The 22,338-nt window shown below is 38.1% G+C and overlaps 1 protein-coding gene across 20 annotated transcripts in view; it reads left to right on the plus strand.

Annotated features, from left to right (window-relative positions):
* The first annotated feature begins 280 nt into the window (after positions 1 to 280).
* The window catches only part of TMEM232 (transmembrane protein 232), a 246,090-nt gene continuing 224,032 nt past the window's right edge, over positions 281 to 22,338 (plus strand). For 6 of the 20 annotated variants that reach the window (XR_013359436.1, XR_013359437.1, XM_077861768.1 and 3 more), the window contains exons 1-5: positions 286 to 2,202; positions 2,789 to 2,859; positions 4,580 to 4,661; positions 7,155 to 7,318; positions 21,523 to 21,658. Coding sequence is in view for 15 of the 20 variants with exons in the window: in XM_077861768.1 (XP_077717894.1) it covers positions 21,540 to 21,658 (119 nt within the window). In the remaining 5 variants the exon portion in view is untranslated. Of the gene's footprint in view, positions 2,203 to 2,648; positions 2,860 to 4,579; positions 4,662 to 7,154; positions 7,319 to 8,475; positions 8,597 to 18,618; positions 18,744 to 21,522; positions 21,659 to 22,338 lie in introns of those variants that run through there. The other 14 variants (XR_013359432.1, XR_013359433.1, XR_013359435.1 and 11 more) reach the window with 11 other exon arrangements.

The raw sequence follows: 22,338 nt of genomic DNA on the forward strand, positions 1-22,338 counted from the left end.
CGCGCGAGGGGCGTGCAGGGAGCTCTCAGGGGGCTCTCAGGGAGCGCGCAGGGGGCGTGCGGGGGGCGCGCAGGGGGCGCGCGAGGGGCGTGCAGGGAGCTCTCAGGGGGCGTGCAGGGAGCGCGCAGGGGGCGTGCGGGGGGCGCGCGGGGAGTTCGCAGGGGGCGTGCAGGGGACGCGCAGGGGGCGCGCGAGGGGCGTGCATGGAGCTCTCAGGGGGGTGCAGGGGGCGGGCGGGGAGTTCGCTGGGAGCTCAGGGAGCGCCCAGGGGGTGCGCAGCTGGCTCGCTGGGAGCTTGCAGGGGGCGTGCAGGAGCGCGCAGGCGTTAGCGTTGCGGGCTGTTGGCCTCGGTGCAGCCCCGCCCCGCGTCCTGCCCGTAGGGGGGCCGTCGAGGCCTAGGTGGAGGGAACCCCTTCCCCGTCGGCTCTCCCGGCACAAACTGCTCGCCGGACGGGGGAGTCGAGCATGTTGCTTCCCGAAGGCCACAATACAGTTGCAAACGGGTTTCTTTCTTTTTTTCCGGGTGCATCTAAATCAGTCCGTGTATATAAAGCCCAATGATCCTGTTGAAAATTGAGGCTCGCGGGGGACAACTGGGAGGCCCTGTGAGCGGAGCCCCCCACTACCCCGACGCCACCCTTTCCTGCAGGTGGTGCCTCCACCGCCTGGGCTGCTAGGCGGCCTGGCTCTTGGGCGAGGCCCTAGGGCTGCCCAGGAGCGCAGGAGCCCAGACCGATCTACTGGGCGACTAACTTCTAACCAGTTGTGCCCCCTGGTGAGGCAAAGTATATCTCTGTTCCTTACAAACGATTGAATTAAAGATGCCACAGGCCCAGGTCCAAAACTTTTAAAAGGAGAAGGAGGAAAAGGCAGCTGTGTGTGTGTGCGCGCGCGCACTTCTAATAAAAATAACATTTCACAATTTCACATCCCATATCAATGAAGAAAGGATACAGTAGTAGAAGGAGAGCTGGGCAGCCTGTTGAGGGGAGGGAGCAAGAACAGCCCCCTTCACAGCTCACCCCGCAGAAATTCCAGCTGCGATATATATTTTTTTTCCTTTATTTTTGGAAAGATTTAATATTGGGAGAAAATAGTAGGTGATTATTTTTCAGTCAATTGACAAACTTTCTAAGAATGACAGCAAGGTCCAAAACCACATAGGGAAGGACTAATCAAGTTGAGCATATAAAATTCTCTCTGCAAATTAAAAAAGGAAAAACATTGTAACCACCGTTGAAAGAAAAACCACAAACTGGGGAAGATTACGTTTTAACACGATAAAAACAATAAGTCACATTATTGAAGAAAAGCTCTTAGTCACGAGTAAGGGTGTATCGGTAGAAATACAAGCAAAGAACATGAAGAGGCAAGTCATAAAGAAAGAAACACAAGTGCATAATAGTTCTATGAAGAAATGTCTGCCCTCCAGTGATTGAGGAAAGGAAAGGTTAATGACTATCTTTCCCCCATTTAAAGGACAATGTGTAAAAGGGAAAATACACCTTTTCATGCAATGTGAGAAGAAAGTAGCTGTGACTCATGGAGTGGCATAAAATATAACAACTCTTTCTTGGAGGGCTGTTTGGCAATAGTCTAAAAAGCCATGAAAATGATGCTCTTTTGACTCTTCAATCTTAGGAAACAAAAATAGGGTTTACTATATGTTTACTTGTGTACATGTTCATGATATAACTGCTCATAGCAAGAAAAATTGTCAGGATACTGAATATTAGTCATCCATTAATTATTAAAATGATTCATCCATCTGTTTTTTTTAAGCAAAGTGTATTTATTGGGCACCTATTCTGTGTACAGTTACCGTTCTGAGCAATGAGGTTTAGAATAATAAGCCAAAGCCTTTGCATCGTTGGAACTCACGTTCCAGTTGGGAGATAACAGATAACGATATCATGTCAAATGATGAAACAAACATATAAGGCAACGTCAAATAATGACACGTATATATTTAATAAAATTGGGCGAGACACAGCAAAACAGTGTTGTTTTTCTTTCCCAGGTTTTCGGTTTCCTGGGCTTTTCAGTCTCCCACAGCAAACTGCAGGCAGGAAGCAGGTGGCCCCCCAAAGCGCAGTCAAAAGAGCAGCAGGAGCCTGACGCTGTCACAAGGCCTGTGTCCCTTGTCTCACTGGATGGCAGCATCAGGGCATTTTCTCATCTCGCATCTTCACAACAAGAAGGGTGGGTACCGGACAGTAGGATATTTTGAGAGAGTCCACATTCACAAAGCTTTTATTATGGCCTGTTGTCATAATTGTTTGATTTTATTATTAATTATTGCTGCTAATCTCTTGCTGCACCTAACTTATATATGAAACTTCATCCTAAGAATACGGCATATGTGGGGTGTGCTACCCTCGCAGGATCAGGCATCCCTGAAGGGCCCAGGGCTCAGGAAGCTGCTGTCCAGACTTGGAGGTGCAGCTATTTCAGGCCTAACTGGGTTTGACTGGGCCGGAGGATTCACTTCCAAGATATCTCCCTCAGCTAACGGTGGAGAGAGTGCCTCCCTTTATTGCTGGTTTGCTGTCAGGAAGTCTTAGTTCCTTGCCACGTGGAGCTCCCCATAGGACTGTGGTTTGTTTGTTTGTTTGTTTGTTTGTTTTTAGCTTAGGAGGGGAGGTTGTGGGGAGGCGGGCAGAGGAGCAGGGGGTGGATCTTAAGCGGGGTCCACGCCCAGCGCAGAGCCTGACTCCAGGGCTTGCTCTCAAAGCCCTGCCTATCGACCTGGGCCCAAATCCGGAGACCCAGGCCCCTCTCTCCACAGATCTCTGGCTCATCCTCCCTGGGCACATGGTGTGAGACACAGCAAGGAGGATTCTACATTGTCTTTGTGATGTAAGTCCACCTCCTTACTCCCCTTACATTCAGGTCTCTAGAAGTGAGTTACTAAACCCAGCTCCATACTCCAGTGGAAAGAATCTGGCTCCATCTTCTGCAGGATGGATGATCGAACAACTCATGTTCATGTTTTCAAAGAACTACAGTTATTAAACTACTACACAGCAATGAATGGTTAGAGGATGTTGAAAGCATCAAAAATTAAAGATCAGGAAAAACTTCGCAAAATTTATATTATTCATAGAAAGACATGGATTTTTTTTTTTTTTTTTTTTACTTTTTCCCTTAGTAAATAGGTTTGAAGGATTGATTAGATTGCATTGGAAAGAATCATATGATGGAAATATTTATAATCACGAAATAGTTTAGTATTTTTAAAAGTCCAGTTGCTATTCAGTTAGATTTAAGTTGAAATACAAATGAAGAATAGCAGATTATTTTGATGGACTTCAAGAATCGGCACAAAATGATTCGACCTGCTAAACAAAAGTACAAAAGAAGCAGATCATTCATTCATACTGATATTTTACTCAGAAATTCATACATGGAATGAATTTAGCTCACCAGGCCAAACAAAATCATCTGCATTTTTATGTAGGAATTCACCTGGCAATATTCTTAAGCGCTACTATGGACAAGTCCCTTTGTTAGGTACTATGATGCAGCTGTATATTTTCTCAAGGATGGAATTTGAAGATAATGAAAATATTTATTTCAAATATTTATGTGGACCAAGAAAAAGTTTTCACTATAAGTTATAATATGTAGTAAGCCATACCCTTGTATCCTTGCTTCTCTTTTCATAATTTTCTTGACTAATTCCCATTATTCTTCCAAATGAACTTTAAAAACACATTTCATTCTTTACTCCCATTCTTTTAAATTTTTTTTTTTTATGATAGTCACAGAGAGAGAGAGAGAGAGGCAGAGACACAGGCAGAGGGAGAAGCAGGCTCCATGCACCGTACTCCCATTCTTTTAAAACACAAAAACGCATGCTTTGGATTTGAGGCGTACTCACATAAATTTATATGGTAACTCTAAGAGGTTAGACTCTTTTTTAAATATTCTATGAAATATTTCCTTTTGTGATGCATGCTTTTCTATTTGCTGAGGTCTATATTTATGCCACCAAGTGTTCGCTTCCAAAAACATGTTAAATACTTGTATTTTTTGAGATCCATCTTTTAGTGTATGGTATGAATTGAAAATCTAACTGAATTCCTCCTCCTAACAATAGTGTAATATCTTTGTTTTATAATTCTTTATGAAAATTGAGAACTGTCCCCACTTTTTTCTCACACTTCTGTATTTTTATTTGGATTACAAAAGCTATAAACATATCTCTTTAAAATTTTTTTGTCGTTTCATTTTGTGACCAAAGGAACATTAATCATTTAGTATATCTGGTCTCGGAGCTCAATGTCAGTTCTTTCTGGTCACAACTTTTGCATTTTTGGTTAATGTCTAAGTGATGTCTTCTTTAAGTGTTTTAGTAGTTTCACCTTAAAGTGTAGGAGGAGTAGGAGAAGAATTTGTGGATTCTCCCTTATATAAACATGCCCTTTAGCTGTCTTCCCTGTAGAATTCATGACTAACTATGCATGCTCTGCAGAATCAACTGATTTTTAAATTTGAAGAGTTTTTAATTCAAAATTTTATCGTGAATAATCCATTTAACAGTTTGTATTTTTAATGCTTCTCGTATTTTTCCTAGATCTCAGGAAATAGAAAAAAAAAATCCACCAAGCTATGTTTGAGTACGGCAGTCTTTCCATATTAATTTTATTAGGAATATGGTAAGCACTCCTTTTTTTTTCTTATTGCACCCATCCCCCCATCCCCCTCCCCTCTGGTAACCATCAGTTTATTCTCTATTATTTAAGAGTCTACTATTTTTTTTGTCTCTTTTCTCCTTTGTTTATTTGTTTTGTTTCTTAAATGCCATGTATGAGTGAAATCACTTGGTATTTGTCTTTCTCTGACTGGCAAATTTCACTACATTATGGGCTGTAGATCCATCTATATTGTTGCATCTGGCAAGATGTCATTCTTTTTTATGGCTGAGTAATATTCCATTATATAAAAATAATGATATACGTATCACACCTTCTTTGTCCATCCATTTATTGATGGACACTTGGTCTACTTCCATATTTGGGCTGTTGTAAATACTGCTGCAATAAACAGGAGTACATATATACATATATCTTTTCAAATTGGTGTTTGTATATTCTTTGGGTAAATATAACCAGTAGTGGAATTACTGGATCATAGGGTAATGTAATGCTTGATAGTTTGAGGAAACTCCATACTGTTTCCCACATTGGCTGTACCAATTTGTGTTCCCACTGATAGTGCACAAGGGTTGCTTTTTCTCCCCATCCTTGCCAACGCTACTTATTTCTTATGTTCTTGATTTTAGCCACTCTGACAGGTGTTGAGGTGATATCTCACGGTGGTTTTGATTTGCATTTCCTTGATGATGAATGATGTTGAGCATCTTTTCATGTGTCTGTTGGTCATCCAGATGTCTGTCTTTGGAGAAATGCCTGTTCATATCTTTTGTCATTTTTAATTGGATTGTTTGTTTTTTGAATGTTTTGATACTAACCCTTTATTGGATATGTCATTTGGATATATCTTATCCCATTCAGCAGGTTGTCTTTTAGTTTTATTGATTGTTTCCTTTGCTGTGCAGATTTTTATTTTGATGAAGTCCCAACAGTTTATGTTGCTTTTGTTTCCTTGTCACATTTCTACAAAAATGTTGCTATGGCTGGAATAGGGTAAGCACTCTTGATTTTCTGTCTCAAATATATGTATTTTTTTGATCAAAGAGGTTTTCCCCCAGCTATTCTTTATTATTATTTATATCTTTGTTCTCTCTTTTTGGAACTCATTCTAAGTGGGTTGGCACTCTAAGATTTGCTTTCTAAGATATATCTTTTATAGTGTTCATCACTTTCACTTTTATTCTTACTCTCAACTTACTGATCTAGGAAGAATGTGTTTCAGAAAAACCTGGGATCTGATATTGTAATTTCTGCTTTTTTAAATTTTATCAATTTTTAGAATTAGCTATTTTTTTAAAGAGTATTATTATTTTTAGAACAGTTTTAGGTTCATAGCAAAATTAAAAGGAAGGTACAGAGATCTCCCATACACTCCCTAGCCCCACACATGCATAGCCTCATTATCAACATCCTCAACCAGAATTTGTTACAGTTGATGGACTTCCACTAACACATCATAATCACCCAGAGTCTGTAGTTTATATTAAAGTTCACTCTTGGGCAGCCCGGGTGGCTCAGCAGTTTAGCACTGCCTTTGGCCCCTGGCATGATCCTAAAGACCAAGGATAGAGTCCCAGGTCAGGTTCCCTGCATGGAGCCTGCTTCTCCCTCTGCCTGTGTCTCTGCCTCTCTCTCTCTCTCTCTCTGTGTGTGTGTGTCTCATTAATAAATAAATAAAATCTTTAAAAATAAATAAATAAAGTTCACTCTTGGTGTTATACGTTCTGTGGCTTTGGGCCAATAATTTCTGTTTTAAATATCAAAATGTACTGAAAAAAATGGGAAGACTTATTTGGTGCTTATTATGAACAGAAATAATTCAAGATGGATGTATTTCACATTTCCATTAGTTAAATTCTCTTTTGAAGTTCTCAAATTTTTAAAGCAGTTATTTCACCAGGATAATACCTGCACATTAGCTTTGAATTTAATCAGAATTGCTCTTCCATATTGTTTCTATTTTTCCATGTGTTTCCATTGAAATATTTGCGAACATTCATAGACTATTTGAAGTTCCTCGCCCAATGGTAGATAGGAATATTATAAGGATTTAAATTAATTTTATTGGATCCTATTTTTTTAAAGGAGGCATTCTTTTGTGTTTAAATTTGCCCTCTTGTGCTTAGAACATACAGAACATCTTTGTTTACCCACTCTCCTAAATGCAGAGGACATTGGCAGGTGTAGATGGCCTATGTCAAAGGAGCTTAGAGACAGCAATTTGATGAGAAGACATAACTCCCCTATATAGCAATCGTGTAAAATCATGTTGTCTTTATTTTTAAACTTTAGATGGAGGTGGGGGCAGGCAAGGTTTTGGAGGAAGCCTTTAGAGGTTGAGGAGCCACTAACGCACCCCCAGGCCTCTTCTTGCTGGAGCTCCTGGCTGCATAGCAAAGCAAGGGCAGTGTTTACAGTGAATCCTAACTGCACGCTTTGTGATTGCATTTTAAAGCTAATAAAGGCCTTTCACACATCATCCCATCTATTCCTCAGAAGCTGAACACAAACGTAATGAAGGAGGGGAGAGAACGTGGACTTGGATTCAAGGGTCCTGATTGGCCAAGCCCTGGGGCTCACGGAGCAACCTTCCGACTCTGAGAGTGACTCACACAGCGTCCTTAGCAACCAGCCTCCAGGCTGCACCCTTGAGAACCTGGGTGAGTCCCCTTGGATCTGAGGCCCCGGGCAGCCACATCCCCACCAAGGCCGCATTTGGGAGCCTCCTGGAGGACTGCATAGCTCGGCTGTTGGCAGGATCCTCTGCTACCCCGGCCCCCACCTCCAGGGAGTCTGGCTGGGAGCCCCCGGGGGCAGGAATCAGCCCCAGGGCAGTGGAAAGGGCCGTGGCCTCCTGGCTGGGGAGACCAGAGGGGGTGTGATGACTTAATTTTTGCCATTAGTGAGGGAGAGGCTTGTTATTTTCTCTGGGCTGGATTCGCTTGTCCTCCTCGCAACCTTTAATTCAGAGCCCTCCTTGCCTTGCTGGATGGCCTTCCAAGTCCTTCTGTTCTTGGTGAAATTATCCCCACCTCTGGCCTCGCCTCTCCCCTCCCCACCCCCTGCCTTTTTTGGTATGCAGACTCTTGTACTTCAAAAGAGAAATTTCAAAAGTTTGGGGAAGTGTGTGACTCTGTGTGTATGGGGGGGGGTGAGATGGGGTGTACCTTGAGGATGTGGAATAAAAAGATTTTTTAAAGGTAATCTTGAGAAAAAAGTGTAAGCTACTGATTAGGAAAAATCTACATGTATGTGTGGGGTAAAGTGATGGTGGTAGGATCACCTTATTTACCTTATCTCAACAATATGTCTTACTGGACTCTATCTTTTTGGTGGTCTTTGATCAAATTATTATTTTTAAGAAAGATTTATTGATTTATTTGAGAGAGAGAGAGAGAGAAGGGGGATGTGTGAGTGAGGGGAGGGGCAGAGGAGGAGAATCTCGGAATGGGTTCCCCAGTGAGCACAGGAGGCCAATGGCCCCTCTGGCCACCACCCCTGCTGGCAATCGCCAGACCTCACCGCCCTAGATCATGACCTGAGCGGAAACCAAGAGTCAGAAGCTCAAGTGACTGAGCCACCCAGGTGCCCCCAATCAAATTCTCTTTTGACCTTTAAGATTATAGCCTAAATCTTGCATTCTGTACTCATGTTACCTACCCAAAGGCTTAATATAATTTTAATATTATCTGGTTCTCAGAAACTGTCTTTTAAAGTATACCTTTCCAACACCATTTTAATCAGAGCTTAAAAAAATACCACTAGCGCTGAGTGTTAAAAACTCTTTTTTTTCTTTTAAATTTTGGGTTTATGCCAGGTTGCAGATGAACTGCCAATCACTCAGCTAGCTTGCTGGAGACATTTTAAGAGCTGAAACGTATCTCTCCAACGTGTAAATATTTTTGTTTTGCCTCCTCACATAAATATTTAGATTTAAGGTACCAGATTTTTATTTCAGTAAGAACTATTCTGTATGAACCTTTATGATCTTAGTGACTAATGCTCTTTTCTTATTGAACATCTGATTCATTATCAGAAGCATTCGCTACCATGGTTATTTTGTTAAGTGTTACTCTCTTGAAGTTCATTGTCCATCCAGAGCTTCTAGTAAAGGGCATGGTCACAAGTGCTTAGTAAATAGTTTAGTGCTGTCCATTAGAATTTCACAAAATGTGTCACGCACATGACTCTAGGAGATAGTGTTCTAAAGGTTTCTCCTGGTCAAGTGTAGGAAAAATTATACATTATACTGCTTGCTCAGAGAGATTTGCAGTGCACAGGGACATAATAACCACTCCTAGAGAGGGTGTGCAAACCTAATTTAATTTTGTTTAGTGCAGTATTTCCCAAACTTCTTTCGCAACAAAAAGCTTTTAGGAGGTAATTGCATCCCAAGAACCTGTGTTCCACAAAATGTATTTGGGAATTATTATTCTAAACTAAAAACTGTACTCTTTATTTTTGCTTGTATTTCCATTAAAACAACTAGATTATTTTTTTAATGTAAAACTATATTTGTAGACATCATGATGGTGTATATAGAAGTGTTAATTCATTAACAAATGATTAAGTCTAATAAAAAGTTCAGCAAGGTTGCAGCATAAAGACTACTATACAAAAATCACATGCAAGAGAATGAAGTTGGAACTCTTATCTTACCTACATACAGAAATTAACTCAAATAGATCAAAGATGTAAATATAAGAGTTAAGAAAAACCTTTAGAAGAAAACAAAGGTATAAATCTTTGTGACCCTGATTTAGGAAATGATCTTTTGGCTATAACAAAAGCACATACAATCAAAGCAAAAATAGCTGATGTGTCATCAAAATTATAAGCCCTAGTGCTTCAAAGGACACCATCAACAAAGTGAAAAGGCAACCTACAGAATGGGAGATAATTTTGGGGAATCATACATTTGATAAAGGATTTGTATCTAGAAGATATAAGAAACAATTGCAATTTTATAAATTAATAAAAATGTTAAAAAGAGACAACCCAATTAAAAATGGGCGAAGGATCTGAATAGACATTTCTTTAAAGGAGACATACAAATGGCTAGTCAGCACATGAGAAAATGTTCAATATCATTAGCCATCAGGAAAATTCAAATAAAACATTTTCATAAGTGGATATTTGAAAAAAAAACTGGATATTTGTAATTAAAAAGACAAGTTTGAGGGTACCTCGCTGGCTCAGTCAGAGGAGCATGTGACTGTTGATCTTGGGATTATGAGTTTGAGCCGACACTGGTTGTTATAGAGATAATGTAAATAATTGAACTTAAAAAGTAATAATAAAAACACAAGTGTTGGTGAGTATGTGGAGAAATTAGACTCCTGACACACTCCTGGTGAGAATGTAAAATAGTGCAGCACTTTGGAAAACAATCTGGTAGTTCCTCAAATGGTTAAACCATGTGGAGTTACCACATGGTCCAGTATTTTTATTCCTTGCATTTACTCAAGAGAATTGGAAGTATATGTACACAGATAAACTGGTAAATAATATTAATGGAATCACTAAGACTGAACTCATTCAGATCCTCTTGAATTCTTGGATCTCTGTATCAGCAAGTCCACAGTTAAGACAAGTTTATACTTATATTTACAGGATATAAAATTTTATGGCAACGTGTGTTTATCACTAATGTTACATTGTATCAGGAGTGGAAAGAAATATTGAACAAACACTGAAAACATTACTTTTTACAAGAAGTCCAGGAGAGGATACAGAGAGCAGTTGTTGAGAAGAATGAACTTGACAGTTTTCCTCCAGTACAGGTTGCTATAATGGCTTCAGCGAGCACCTGGTACAGTGGTCATTTAGCTCCTAGGTCACTGAACTACTTCTCTGGCTATTCAGACTTCTTTGCTTGCTTAGTGATGCATAGACAAATCATGTATATCCTTCAAATACTGTGGACATTGAGGCTTTCTAATTACTGCCAAGTTCATCCTATGTTAGTACCCTAAGAACTGCCAACCCCAGTGCTTAGCGTCCTTAACACCTGCCACCTTCCTTTCCCCAGCAATGGTTAATTTCTTCCAGAACATAGCAGCAGTACAGAACTCTTTCATCAGGTTCAGAACTAAGGTTTTCAGCAGATATCACCTTAGAAAATGCAACAATGTAATTTTCAGCAGAAATGTTTGCATGCAAGGGTGCCTGGGTGGTTCAGCTGGTTGAGCACCCAGCTCTTGGCTCAGATCATGATCTCAGGGTTGTAAGATGGAGTCCTGCATCAGGCTCCAAGCACAGCAGGGAGTCTACTGGAGATTCTCTCTCTCCCTTTCTTTTACCCCTCCTCTTGCCCATGCTCTCTCTCTCTCAAATAAATAAATCTTAAAAAAATTTTTTTTCATGCAGATATTTTTATACCATGAAGCTTTTTACATTTCTGTAGTCTGTCTTCTGGATATTGATATGTTCAGTGTTTGTTTTCTAATGGTCAAGTCTATCTTATTGAGCCACAAATCAGTCATTTCCCCTATTTGGAAAGCTTAACATCATTTTATATGTTTTATATGTTTATTAGTCATTTGCTTTTACTCTTCATAGTCTTGTTTATTTTATTATTATTATTTTTTTCTCTCTCAATCCAAAATTTGTCATCCTTCAGGGACATTGTTCCATTATTTTTTTTAAAAAGATTTTATTTATTTGAAAGAGAGAATGTGCACAAGCAGGGGGAGTGGTAGAGGGACAAGCAGACTCCCCACTGAGAGGGAGCAGAGATCATGACCTGAGCTGAAGTTAGACACTTAACCGACTGAGTCACCCAGGCCCCTTTCCGTTATTCCTTTGATTCCTGTTTCTTCTCTCAGGATTCTTTTGCTCCTTCAGGAATGGAGATTTTGATTTATGCTTATTTTACATTCCTAAAAGAACAATTAAAGACCACCATATTAATTCATAGTTTGTTAGTTAAGTACTTTCAATTTTTAAGTACTGCACATTAAGTAAATATATTTACATTCTTTTTACTCAGGGCTAAAATAGGGAATCCTGTTAAGAGACAGACAGGTGGGGCAGCCTGGGTGGCTCAGCTTACTGCTGCCTTCAGCCCAGGGTGTGATCCTGGAGACCCGGGATCGAGTCCCACATCGGGCTCCCTGCATGGAGCCTGCTTCTCCCTCTGCCTTTGTCTCTGCCTCTCTCCCTGTGTGTGTCTCTCATGAATAAATAAGATATTTTTGAAAAGAGACAAGACAGGTGGAAAGCATATCTTATTCATATTTAAATAGAAATTGAACTATTTTCTAGATCTTGGCATGTATTTATAGAATATCATATTGACCCCATATTTTTCTTGGGCAGTTTTTCCCTCCTAAAATTACCTGGAGTCCTATCATGGAATTCAGCATCTTGGAATATGTTAATGTTGGTTTATAGGCCCATATTTTTTCCCCTCGATTATAATTTCTTGAGGAAGAGACCATATTTTAATTATCTTTCAAACACAGGAAGCTTAGACATCATTACCGCTTTTATTTTCGTAAAAACTGAACCAAATTGAATTCCCTAAATGGCAACCACTTACAATGAATAATGTGAGTATTGTTTGACAGTGCTAAATATAAAATGGTCTAAGATATTCTCTTATCTCTTGCTTATATGTAAGTCCGTGTGTGTGTGTGTGTGTGTGTGTGTAGTTTTCTTTATTTCATCTTGTATGTTGAATGTTGCAAATGAATAAAAAGTACTGGCATAGAACATAAACCCAATAAAAGAATCCATGGACAATTGCATCCATTTTTACAATTCCTTCACAGACCATTGATCACATTAGTAGTTTGTATCAAAGCCAAATGGTTTTCCCTGTGGTGAATATCAACCTAAATAAAGAGGTAAACTGAGGCAAGCTTGAATTGCCAGAAATTGAGTTTATTTAAGAATAGCAGAGGAATTGCAATTTGGGAAACACAAACTATAATAAACTAGAGATGAATTGGTTGAAGGTTTTGGGCAGGCTAGATTAAAGGGAAAGGAGTGCAGAGAAGAGGGAAGTCTAGCCAGAGGCCAAGCGGTCAGTTCATTGGCTTGAGGATGGGGAAGGATTCTTGGCGGATGTTTATTGGTTGGAAAATAATTTCACATATTCTGAAAGCCAGGCATTCACAGGGGAATCGGTCTCTCATTTCTTGCATTTCATTTTCCTGAGGGCCTATGTGTCTCCATTCCATATCCTCTGGTTCCATTTTAGATTGAAATCCTTTCACAGTGAGTAAAAGAGATTTAAGACAGGTCAGTCAGAACAAGACTTTATTATGTAAGTGCCAGGGCATTTTAATTTTCCTGAATCAATGAGTAAATAAGTGATTGATGAGTGATGCATGAGTGTAGTAGCTCCTGTTTAAACTTCACTGGTACTTTTTAGTTCATTTTCCTCATTGTCCAAGGCTTTGTAAATCATCTGCAAATACTTTAACCACTTCAGTTTCCAGTATTTTGAATATTCCTATTCATACTAATTGTGAATACTTATTTTGCTTGCTACTACAAAGTTAAAATACATGTGCTAGTGATGAATCATAGTCAATGGACTTATGTATTGCATGGAATATTTCTGTAATTTTTAGGATTGACTATGTACACTCCAAGCCTCTGTTCTGCTTGACTGGTTAGATATTCAGTCTTAGTTTTGCTCAGTGTTGCCCCTGCCCTGGGGTTATACAAAGATCCTAGGTACTTATGTATCATGAGAGCATTGGAGAGTCACCGTGGGGCACTGGAGCAATTGTCACATCTATGTGGTCCTCTATTTGGGCCACAATGAGGCTAGGAGAAGATTTTTATGCTTCTTGTTATGCTGTGGGGTCTAATTTCTCAAGATGTGGTACCCAGACATTTCTTCCATGGTACCGTCACCTCCAGGGGATGCTGCTACAAGATGGGAGATGGCTCTCTGAATGCCCTCTGTCACCTTCCAGGAAACATCTCTCTCCACAATCCCCAAAGCTTTTTTCCCTTTTTACAGGGCACCCAGTGTCATCTCTTCAGTGAGGTTAATTTTTTGTTTTTGCTTTTTAAAGATGGTATGGAGCCAGAGAGTGAAGGCAGTTTTAGCTTTCCGCTTTGGAGAAATTCGGCAGTAAAGAAAGAATATATCTATATATCTATATCTATATCTATATCTATATCTATATCTATATCTATATCCTTAGAATAGAGAAGTACAAACCAAAAGGGAGAGTTCCTAAAATATATAAAGCCATCGTACTTAAGAGGCACCCATGATACTCCATCACTCCTACTTCTCTTTTACAAACTGAACATTTTTAATCTTTTCACCATTTCCAAAAGGGACATGGTTTTACATCTCCTCACTTTTCCCCTCATGCCATTTGTTAAAATAGATCAATTGTTTGTTTCTGATATAAGTGAAAGGACCCCAGAATGGAGGAGATAATCCAATTCCCATCATATTTTACACAAAATGTCTGTAATTAAGATTTGTAACTGATACATATAATTTAATTTTGCAATTGCAAATGAATGATTAGCTATTTAAAAAACATAGTCAATGTCAATATGATCCATATACTCAAACTTTATGCTCCAGCAATCTAAACATTCCTTAGTCTGAGTTTGGATTCTTATCGCTGGCGGTAGGGCTATACTAAAGAGTTTTAAACAGAAGAGGAGATCTGGGGAAAGAGGGAAACGATCAGTAGATTTATATTTTGAGAAGTTACTCTGGCGACCTTGTAAAAGATGAGGCTAGAGGAAGATAAGAAGTTATTGTATTAGTCTAGGACAAGGTAATGGCGTCCTGATTTAGGAGAATGGCAGAAAGGATTAGAAGGAGCCTTGATTAACAGAGCTCTTTAGAAAATGGGAATCAATACAACACAGTGACACATAGTGCCTCCCCATTGGTTTGATGCTACACAAGCCAGTGAAAAACCCAAGCAAGGTGAGGTCTGACAATGACCTTGAAAGGAAGATTCAGATGTAGCCTTGGTTTCTTGTGAGTGTGAAGCTGCCAAATGGATCCCAAATTGTCTAGCTCTGGGGTTAAAAGAATGTTTAACATCAGAGACGTACCCTCTATCTTGTCTGAGCCATTGTCATTTTTACTTCTGTTTTATGTCAGTAAATTTAATCCTAATACAGTATATTCTCTTTCAATCTTATTTTTATGGAGGTAGAATTTGCATATGGTGAAATGCGTGAATCTTCCTTGTATGATGAGTATTCTGGGGATCTATTTCTGGTCACAACCACTCTAAAACTTAGTGGCTCAAATATTTTTTTAAAAAAACCATCTCCCATGGTCCTGGAGTTGATCGTATACAACTGGGTAACTCATTTGGGAGCTGTCCTGTGATTTCAGGTGGAAGTCAGCCGGGTCTCTAGTAATCCAAGAGATTACTAGATTTGCTGGGTTAGACACGCAAAATGACTCACTCACATGCCAGTTGCTACTTGCTGTCGCCCAGGAGCTAGGCTGGGGACTCAGCTGGAGCTGTCGACCAGAGAGCTCCTGTGCATGCCTTCCATCGGCCGTGGGCCTCTCAGCGTGGTGGCTCGACTCTGAGAGAACATGCATGGGAGACCTTGAAGGAAGCAGCAAGGCTTTTTTATGGCCTGGCTTCATTGTGCCAACGTGTCACTTTGGCTACATCCTGTCCGTCCAGCAAGTCATTAAGTCAGGCCCAGATCCACAGGGAGAGTAAATTAGACTCCTCTCTTGTGAGGGAGTGACAGGCCCACACTGCACGACAACCTGTGGGATGGGAGATACTGCTGTGTCATTTTGAAAACAGTGTGATCTGCGACCTTGAGTCCTGATACCTATTTCCACTCACATCAGCCCCTCCAAGATCTCCCCTTCCTGTCCGTACCTTCCTTTCAATCTCCAGCCCCGAGTCTCTGCGCCCCCCACACCATCACCACCCAGCAGTTTGGCCTGTTGTTAAACTTCATGTGTGTGGAACCACGCGGCGTGTACGCTTTTGTGTTTGGCTTCGCTCACTCTGTGTATTTTTGGTGCCTGTAGCAGTAGTTGGTTTTGTAGAACCGAGAAGAATAGTACTGTGTATGTTTTTCTATGCAATGTTTTTATTATCATTTAGTTCTAAGTATTTTGAAGTTCCATTGTTATTTCCTCTTTGATCTGGAGGTAACTTCGATTTTCGTTTTCTGTGTCTCACTATATAGAGGGTTAATTGATCTTTTTATTCTAATATGCTAACTTGTTCATGTTTTGATGCCAGGAAATATAATCTACTTACATACATCACTTACTTTTTGTACTACAGTAAGACTTGCTCTCTAGGCTAGAATGTGATCAAGTTTTAGAAATTATACTTGTGTGCTTGGGAAGAATGCATATTCTTTGATTAAATGCAGAATTCGATTTGGTGTGTATGGCATATTATATTAATTATGTTGTTTAAATCTTTTGTACTTTGGCTGATTTTCTTTTTTTGTCGCCTACTTGACTTATTAGTAGGTAGGAAAGTGTGACTCAAACTACTTGTTACTAATTTATTTTCTCAGAGCCACGTTGTCTATGTCTTTCTCCACCGATGTACATACCAGTTCTCAATGGACTTTCAGCACCCCAGCACTTAGCTCAGGGCCTTTCCCCTATAATTTCTTGGATTTCAAATTTCTTATTCCTATAAGGTTGTTTTTAAAGACAGGAGCCAAAAGCTTGTGTTAATTAGTCATCTTTACTGGCATTGAATCCCATACCACTACTTTTTTTATACTGTTTATTCACAAATCTTTTTTAAATTGTATGTAATCTATTTTTGTTTGTATTTGCAGATTCTTCTGAGATTATGTATTTTTCAAATCAATATACTATCCCTCTTTTCCCACATTTTTATCTTTTTTTTTCTTTTTCTTATATATATATTTTTTGGCTAGAGCTGCCTATAAAATATTGACTTAAGTAGTAAGAATATGAATATCCTTTGTATTGTTCTTGGCTTTTCAGATAGAGCTTCTAAAACTTTGTTGTTAATTATCATGTTTTTCTTAGATACCTTTAATAAAATTAATTTAATCAAATTAAGGAAAACTGATATCCCTAGATTGCAGTTTTGTTTGTTTTGTTTTTTAATAATCATGAATGAAAACTGAATTTAATTGAATTAATCTTTGGTGTATATAAAAATATCTCCTACTTTTGTAAGTCCATTAATGTTATGGTCCAGGATAATAGATTTTTATAATATTAAATCATCTATGCTCTTCTAGACTAATTCTTCTCACTTATTTTTTTTTTTTAATATTTATTTATTTATGATAGTCACAGAGAGAGAGAGAGAGAGAGGCAGAGACACAGGCAGAGGGAGAAGCAGGCTCCATGCACCGGGAGCCCGATGTGGGATTCGATCCCGGGTCTCCAGGATCGCGCCCCGGGCCAAAGGCAGGCGCCAAACCGCTGCGCCACCCAGGGATCCCAATTCTTCTCACTTATAATGAATTAGTTTTTACTGACATTACTGGATTTGTTTTCCTTGTGCTTTAGAATTTTTGCAGCTATGTTAATAGGCAAGATTTTTCTATAAATTAATTTTCCCATACTGATCCAAATCCTGTAACTTTAAGTGATTTAAAATTTATCTTTTTTGCGTAGGGTCTGCTAAGATTGTTGAAACTCTAAAAAGGCATAAAAATAATAAAATTATGGAAAACTTTAGGAAGGTGTTCTGGGAAGAAAGAATGAGCATAAGAATAAAAGGAAATGACAAACTAATTTAAATAATTATATTAGCAGTTTTAAAAGCAGTTTTTGTTTAAGTGTTCTGTTTATTCTTTTGGCTATAATATTAGGTATTTTGTCTGTTTTGGAGTTGATTAAATGATTAGAGAGAAGGATACATATCATGTCATATTTATTTGTCTGTATGATATATATGGTGGCCTTAATTAATTAAATGCCAAGAAGAAATTAAGTCTATGTAAGTGTGAATCTTAAAATTTTTTTTTAAATTTTTATTTATTTATGATAGTCACAGAGAGAGAGAGAGAGGCAGAGACATAGGCAGAGGGAGAAGCAGGCTCCATGCACTGGGAGCCCGATGTGGGATTCGATCCCGGGTCTCCAGGATCGCGCCCTGGGCCAAAGGCAGGCGCCAAACTTCTGTGCCACCCAGGGATCCCCTTAAAAATTTTTTTTATAGAAAGCTTCAATCATACAGGAAAGTTGGGAGATTAGTAAATGAGTCCCCTTTTACTTTTAGCTCAACTGATAATTTAATAATTATCAGTTAAGTTCATACATTGTGGTGTATTAATTATATAATATTTTTATGTCTAAAGTATTTATTAATGCACTTATACGATTAATTAGAAGAGTATTATACAAAGAACAAATAGTGAGTAATGAGTATTACTCTTCACTTGGAAAGTAATGACCCATTCACAAGAGACACTATTATTATTATTTTGGACAACTAAGGTTTTTATTTTAATTTTCCATTTCAGCTAATCATGAATATTTAAAAGAATACATTTGCTGTCTTTATGAAGGCATCAGTGAATAGTATATTAGTCTCCCGTGGTTGCTGTAACAAATCACCACAAACTTGGCGTAAAACTCATTTTCTCGCAATTCTGGAAGCCAGAAGTCCTAAGTCAGTGTCAGGAGGCATAAGGCCAGGTGTTAGCAGAGCTGCGCTTCTCCCTGGGACTCTGCCCCGTGGCTGCCAGCACTCCTTCACTTGTGGCCACATCACCTTAAACTGCTAGAAGCCCTATTTGTAGATGAGGAACCCGGGGTAGCTGACAGTGAAGTGGTTTGCACAGGTATAACCTGCGCTGGAGCCAGAATTTAAAGCGAGCCGTTGACTCCTACACTTGCACAGTTCCCTGGTTCCCGCTGCCCACACAGGAGGGTGAGGAGGGTCCCTCACAGAATATGGAGACAAGCCACGGGGAAAGTGTCATGACACATGAAAACAGGGGACATTTATTTCTAGGAGGGATACTACAGCAGGACCAGGTGAGATCAGGACTGAAGAGCTCTTACTGATATTATTTACCTGGAAATCATCGTCAGCCTTGGGACAGCAGAGACTAGATTCCAGATACTGGATGTTCTGCACTGGAATAAATTTAAGGGTAGATATAATTTAATTTAAAAATCGTATCTGATGTAAGTTAAAGGTAAAATTACACCGTCTTCTTGCCCACTTCACATAGATATGCAAGGTAAATCTGTGGAATTTGTTTAAATTATTGAAAAGTATCCCTGGAAAGTGATAGAAAAGATGTGAGTTACTGTAGACCATCCTTAGTGGAGTGTTGTATAAATCAAGAAAATTAGAATGAAGAGGTAGTTGCTGGCAATAAGAATGATTTTTTTTTTTTTTTACCTTGCACTTCAGTATTTGAGATAAGACTTTGTTTAAAGAGGAGAATAATCCAATCTGTAAGATCATTTTTATTCACTTAAGATTTTGTTTTCATTTCAATCCACAAATTCCGTCATCACCATGTGTTTTGGGTACTATGGAGAATTCAAGGGTACTTAAATCCTAAAGATCTATTTAACTTATAAAAAAGCTTATTTTAGATTTACATAGAAGAAAGATGATATGACTCCCCAGTGTATTTTATTAGTTAAAAATTTTTTTTCTTGCTGAGACTAAAGGAAACAGCAACGAAATAATCTCAATTTTCTCAAAAGAAAAGATGAAAAAAATTAAAAAAATTAAAAAAAAAGAAAAGATGAATGTCTTCAAAAATGTTTCCCAATAAGATGTTAGAATTAAATCCTCAGTGGGGTAAATAAAGAAAACAAGGTTTAAAATGACTCTCTCCCCACCCCATCCCCCAAAGATACATCAAAATAGAGAATCTAAAAATGTTATCAACTTTAACAAAAACAATTTTAACTAATAAAATATACTGGGTAGTCATACTGTCTTTCTTCTATATCACAGTGATATTCAAATAGTATTTAAATTACAAAGTATTGTTGGTTAAGCACTGGCGCTGTTACTTTCAAGATTGGTTCTCCCAAGATAAAGCAGAATAGAGAGCAAGCCTGTAGAAACTTCTACAGCAATTTGACATTTTCTACCCATCGTAGTCTCATCAACAGGGTTTTGTGGAACTTCATGTTGAGCAGATGGTGCAAATACTTACCACCAGTACCAGCAGATGTGCAGGGTCTTTGGAAAATAGCTTCAATGATTAGTTCAAACAATTTGTCTCTAACCATGAAATTTCAAAAAATATGACTGACTGTAGTCGATCCTATACGATATTATCACCAAGTGGCTGGGAGCTCTAGGTCAGTACATCTAACACATGCACACAAAGACCAGTTTGCTTTCCACTCCATTTCCCTTCAACTATTTTTCTTCCTAGATGGCCTCTATTTTTTCTTTTTTATTCTTTTGGAATTAAATTTTTAAAAGTAATTTACTTCAAGGTATGCCTTAAAATTAGGGCCACTCTAAATGACATCCTTATATATAGCCCAGTATATAGCTGCCGACTTAAAAATAGCTTTGCTTTATATTCTAATGGATATAGATTATTAGAAGCAGACCTTGCTATAACCAATAGCAATAGATAATAATGTTTTATGTTCATAATCCATTTTGTGCTGGATATTTTACAATCGCCCTTCCAGATCCATTTTCCATCCTTCTCCGCTCAGCCTTACATCTTCTCTGGCTTCTAGTTGGCTCAGCTAATGGGAAGCACAGGCAGGTGATTGGAGTGGGGGGCAGGAGAGTGAGATCAAAGTTCCTGCTCTCCAGGCTCCCTCTCAGCAGGCGACCTCAGGTGGGCTGCAGGTCAGACCAAATGCCAAAATGTTTTTTTTTTGTTTTTTTGTTTTGTTTTTTAATTAAGCACCACTCTCCTACAGCTATTCTTTCTGAGTGCCTCTTTCCTGTGGTTCCGAGAGTGGCAAGCTCACCCCCTTCTTCCAGACCCTAAGAACGGCACCATCTCCGGGTTTTATTTTATTGAATTAAAAAAAAAATAACTCTGCCCATCTCTTTGGAGTCTCTTTATTCAGTTACTTCATTTGACTGTACTGTCGACTCCCTGCCAGAACCTTGACTAATGATCAGTTTTAAAAAATTACCTAGCTTAAAAACGAAGTGAAAAAATAATTCAATGTAAATCTGACTACCTATTTCATTACTTCACTCTGCTACTTAAATACTGCATTAAACAAAAATAGCGTCTTCTAGTTTTGGTCTTACACTCATAAAATGTATTCAAGTGTACTCGCAAAGGAAAATAAATCTGGATGTGAGAACAAGCTGAGAAAGCATAATCTAACTGGTAAAAAGAAGACAAAAAAAATTGACAAGTAATTTTAAAAAAGAGAAAGCAAAAATAAAAATAAAGAAGAGTAAGCATAGTAATCTAATAATGATCACGAGCTCCTACATGCATACAAGCTTTAGCTTCATATGTGCCATGCCCTATTCTAAGCAATCTACATATATTGACCTATTATTTCTTATAGTAAAGAGGTACTATTCCCATAGTACAAGTGGGGAAACTGAGGCACAGAACAGTTAAGTAAATCAGTTTGATTGTATCCTCTTAACTACTATGCCATGATGTTTTTCCAATGGTTTTGCAATGAAACAGCTAAAGTATAATAAATGCTAAATATTATATGAAAGTATAAGTTTTTAGTAGTAACATAATAGAAAGAGCATGGATTTTCAGTTCAAAGTGGGGTTAGACTCCTGCATCTAACATTTTAAATTTAAATTTAAATTCTTCCTTACTATAATTTCTTCCTTAAGCCTGATTTTCCTTCTTGCCACCTCTTTCCCCATGAATCAGGAATTTGCATGTAATGTATTATTTGGTACTGTAAGTACATTTATATTCTAACATAAAATTTAATATTTTTCTTTAGGTTTATGATCTGTGAATATGCCTGTTAACAAATCACCTACGACCAATAAATTAGGAGTGATATCTTCCTCTTATCATGAAAAACTCTTGAGGCTTAATTTTCAAAATTTAAGGAAAAGAAGGAATAAGAAATCAAAGTAAGTTTGAAAAATTTTTTTGAATTATTAAACCAGCAGACCCATATGCATTATAGAATTTAGAAAGTACAGAATATTATGAACAATTTCTTTAAAATCACAAATAGTTCTATAAGGTTTATTATTTTCAAATAAATAAATTCATAATTTACAATGATCATATATTTCTAAAATTTTGAATTCTATGCTTTTCGTTTGAAATATGCATTTTTCTTATAATCAGATATGTCTATTAAGTTGCTATAATAATCTGTGAAATGCATAAGAGAAAGTATTTCACAACTACTGTATTGTGGATCACTTTAGTTATTTTTGTGTCCTTTGCTATTTCAAATTAAGCCAAAATAGAATGTCTTTCTGCATTTCAAATTATTTTCTTGGGATAAAGTTTCTAAATGAAGTTACTAGATCAAAGTTTTGATAATTTAAAAATTGTGTGTGACTTTAAGAAATTTTTAAGAACTTAAAAATGAGAATTATAGAATATGTAATGGTGACATTTGGTTACATTTGTTTCAAATATTTTTCTTTGATAAAGATTAGATCAACATATAAGCTTGAAGCTCTTTGAGGACCTGCCCTCCCAACTAAAATAATTGTGGTATATAACATTTCAGTTTATTTTTCCACTTTGATATGCATGAATATGAAATTGCCTTTTCCATATAAATATCAGTGTA

The sequence above is a fragment of the Canis aureus genome, chromosome 2, assembly GCF_053574225.1.
Source record: "Canis aureus isolate CA01 chromosome 2, VMU_Caureus_v.1.0, whole genome shotgun sequence".
NCBI classification, from domain to species: Eukaryota; Metazoa; Chordata; class Mammalia; order Carnivora; family Canidae; genus Canis; species Canis aureus.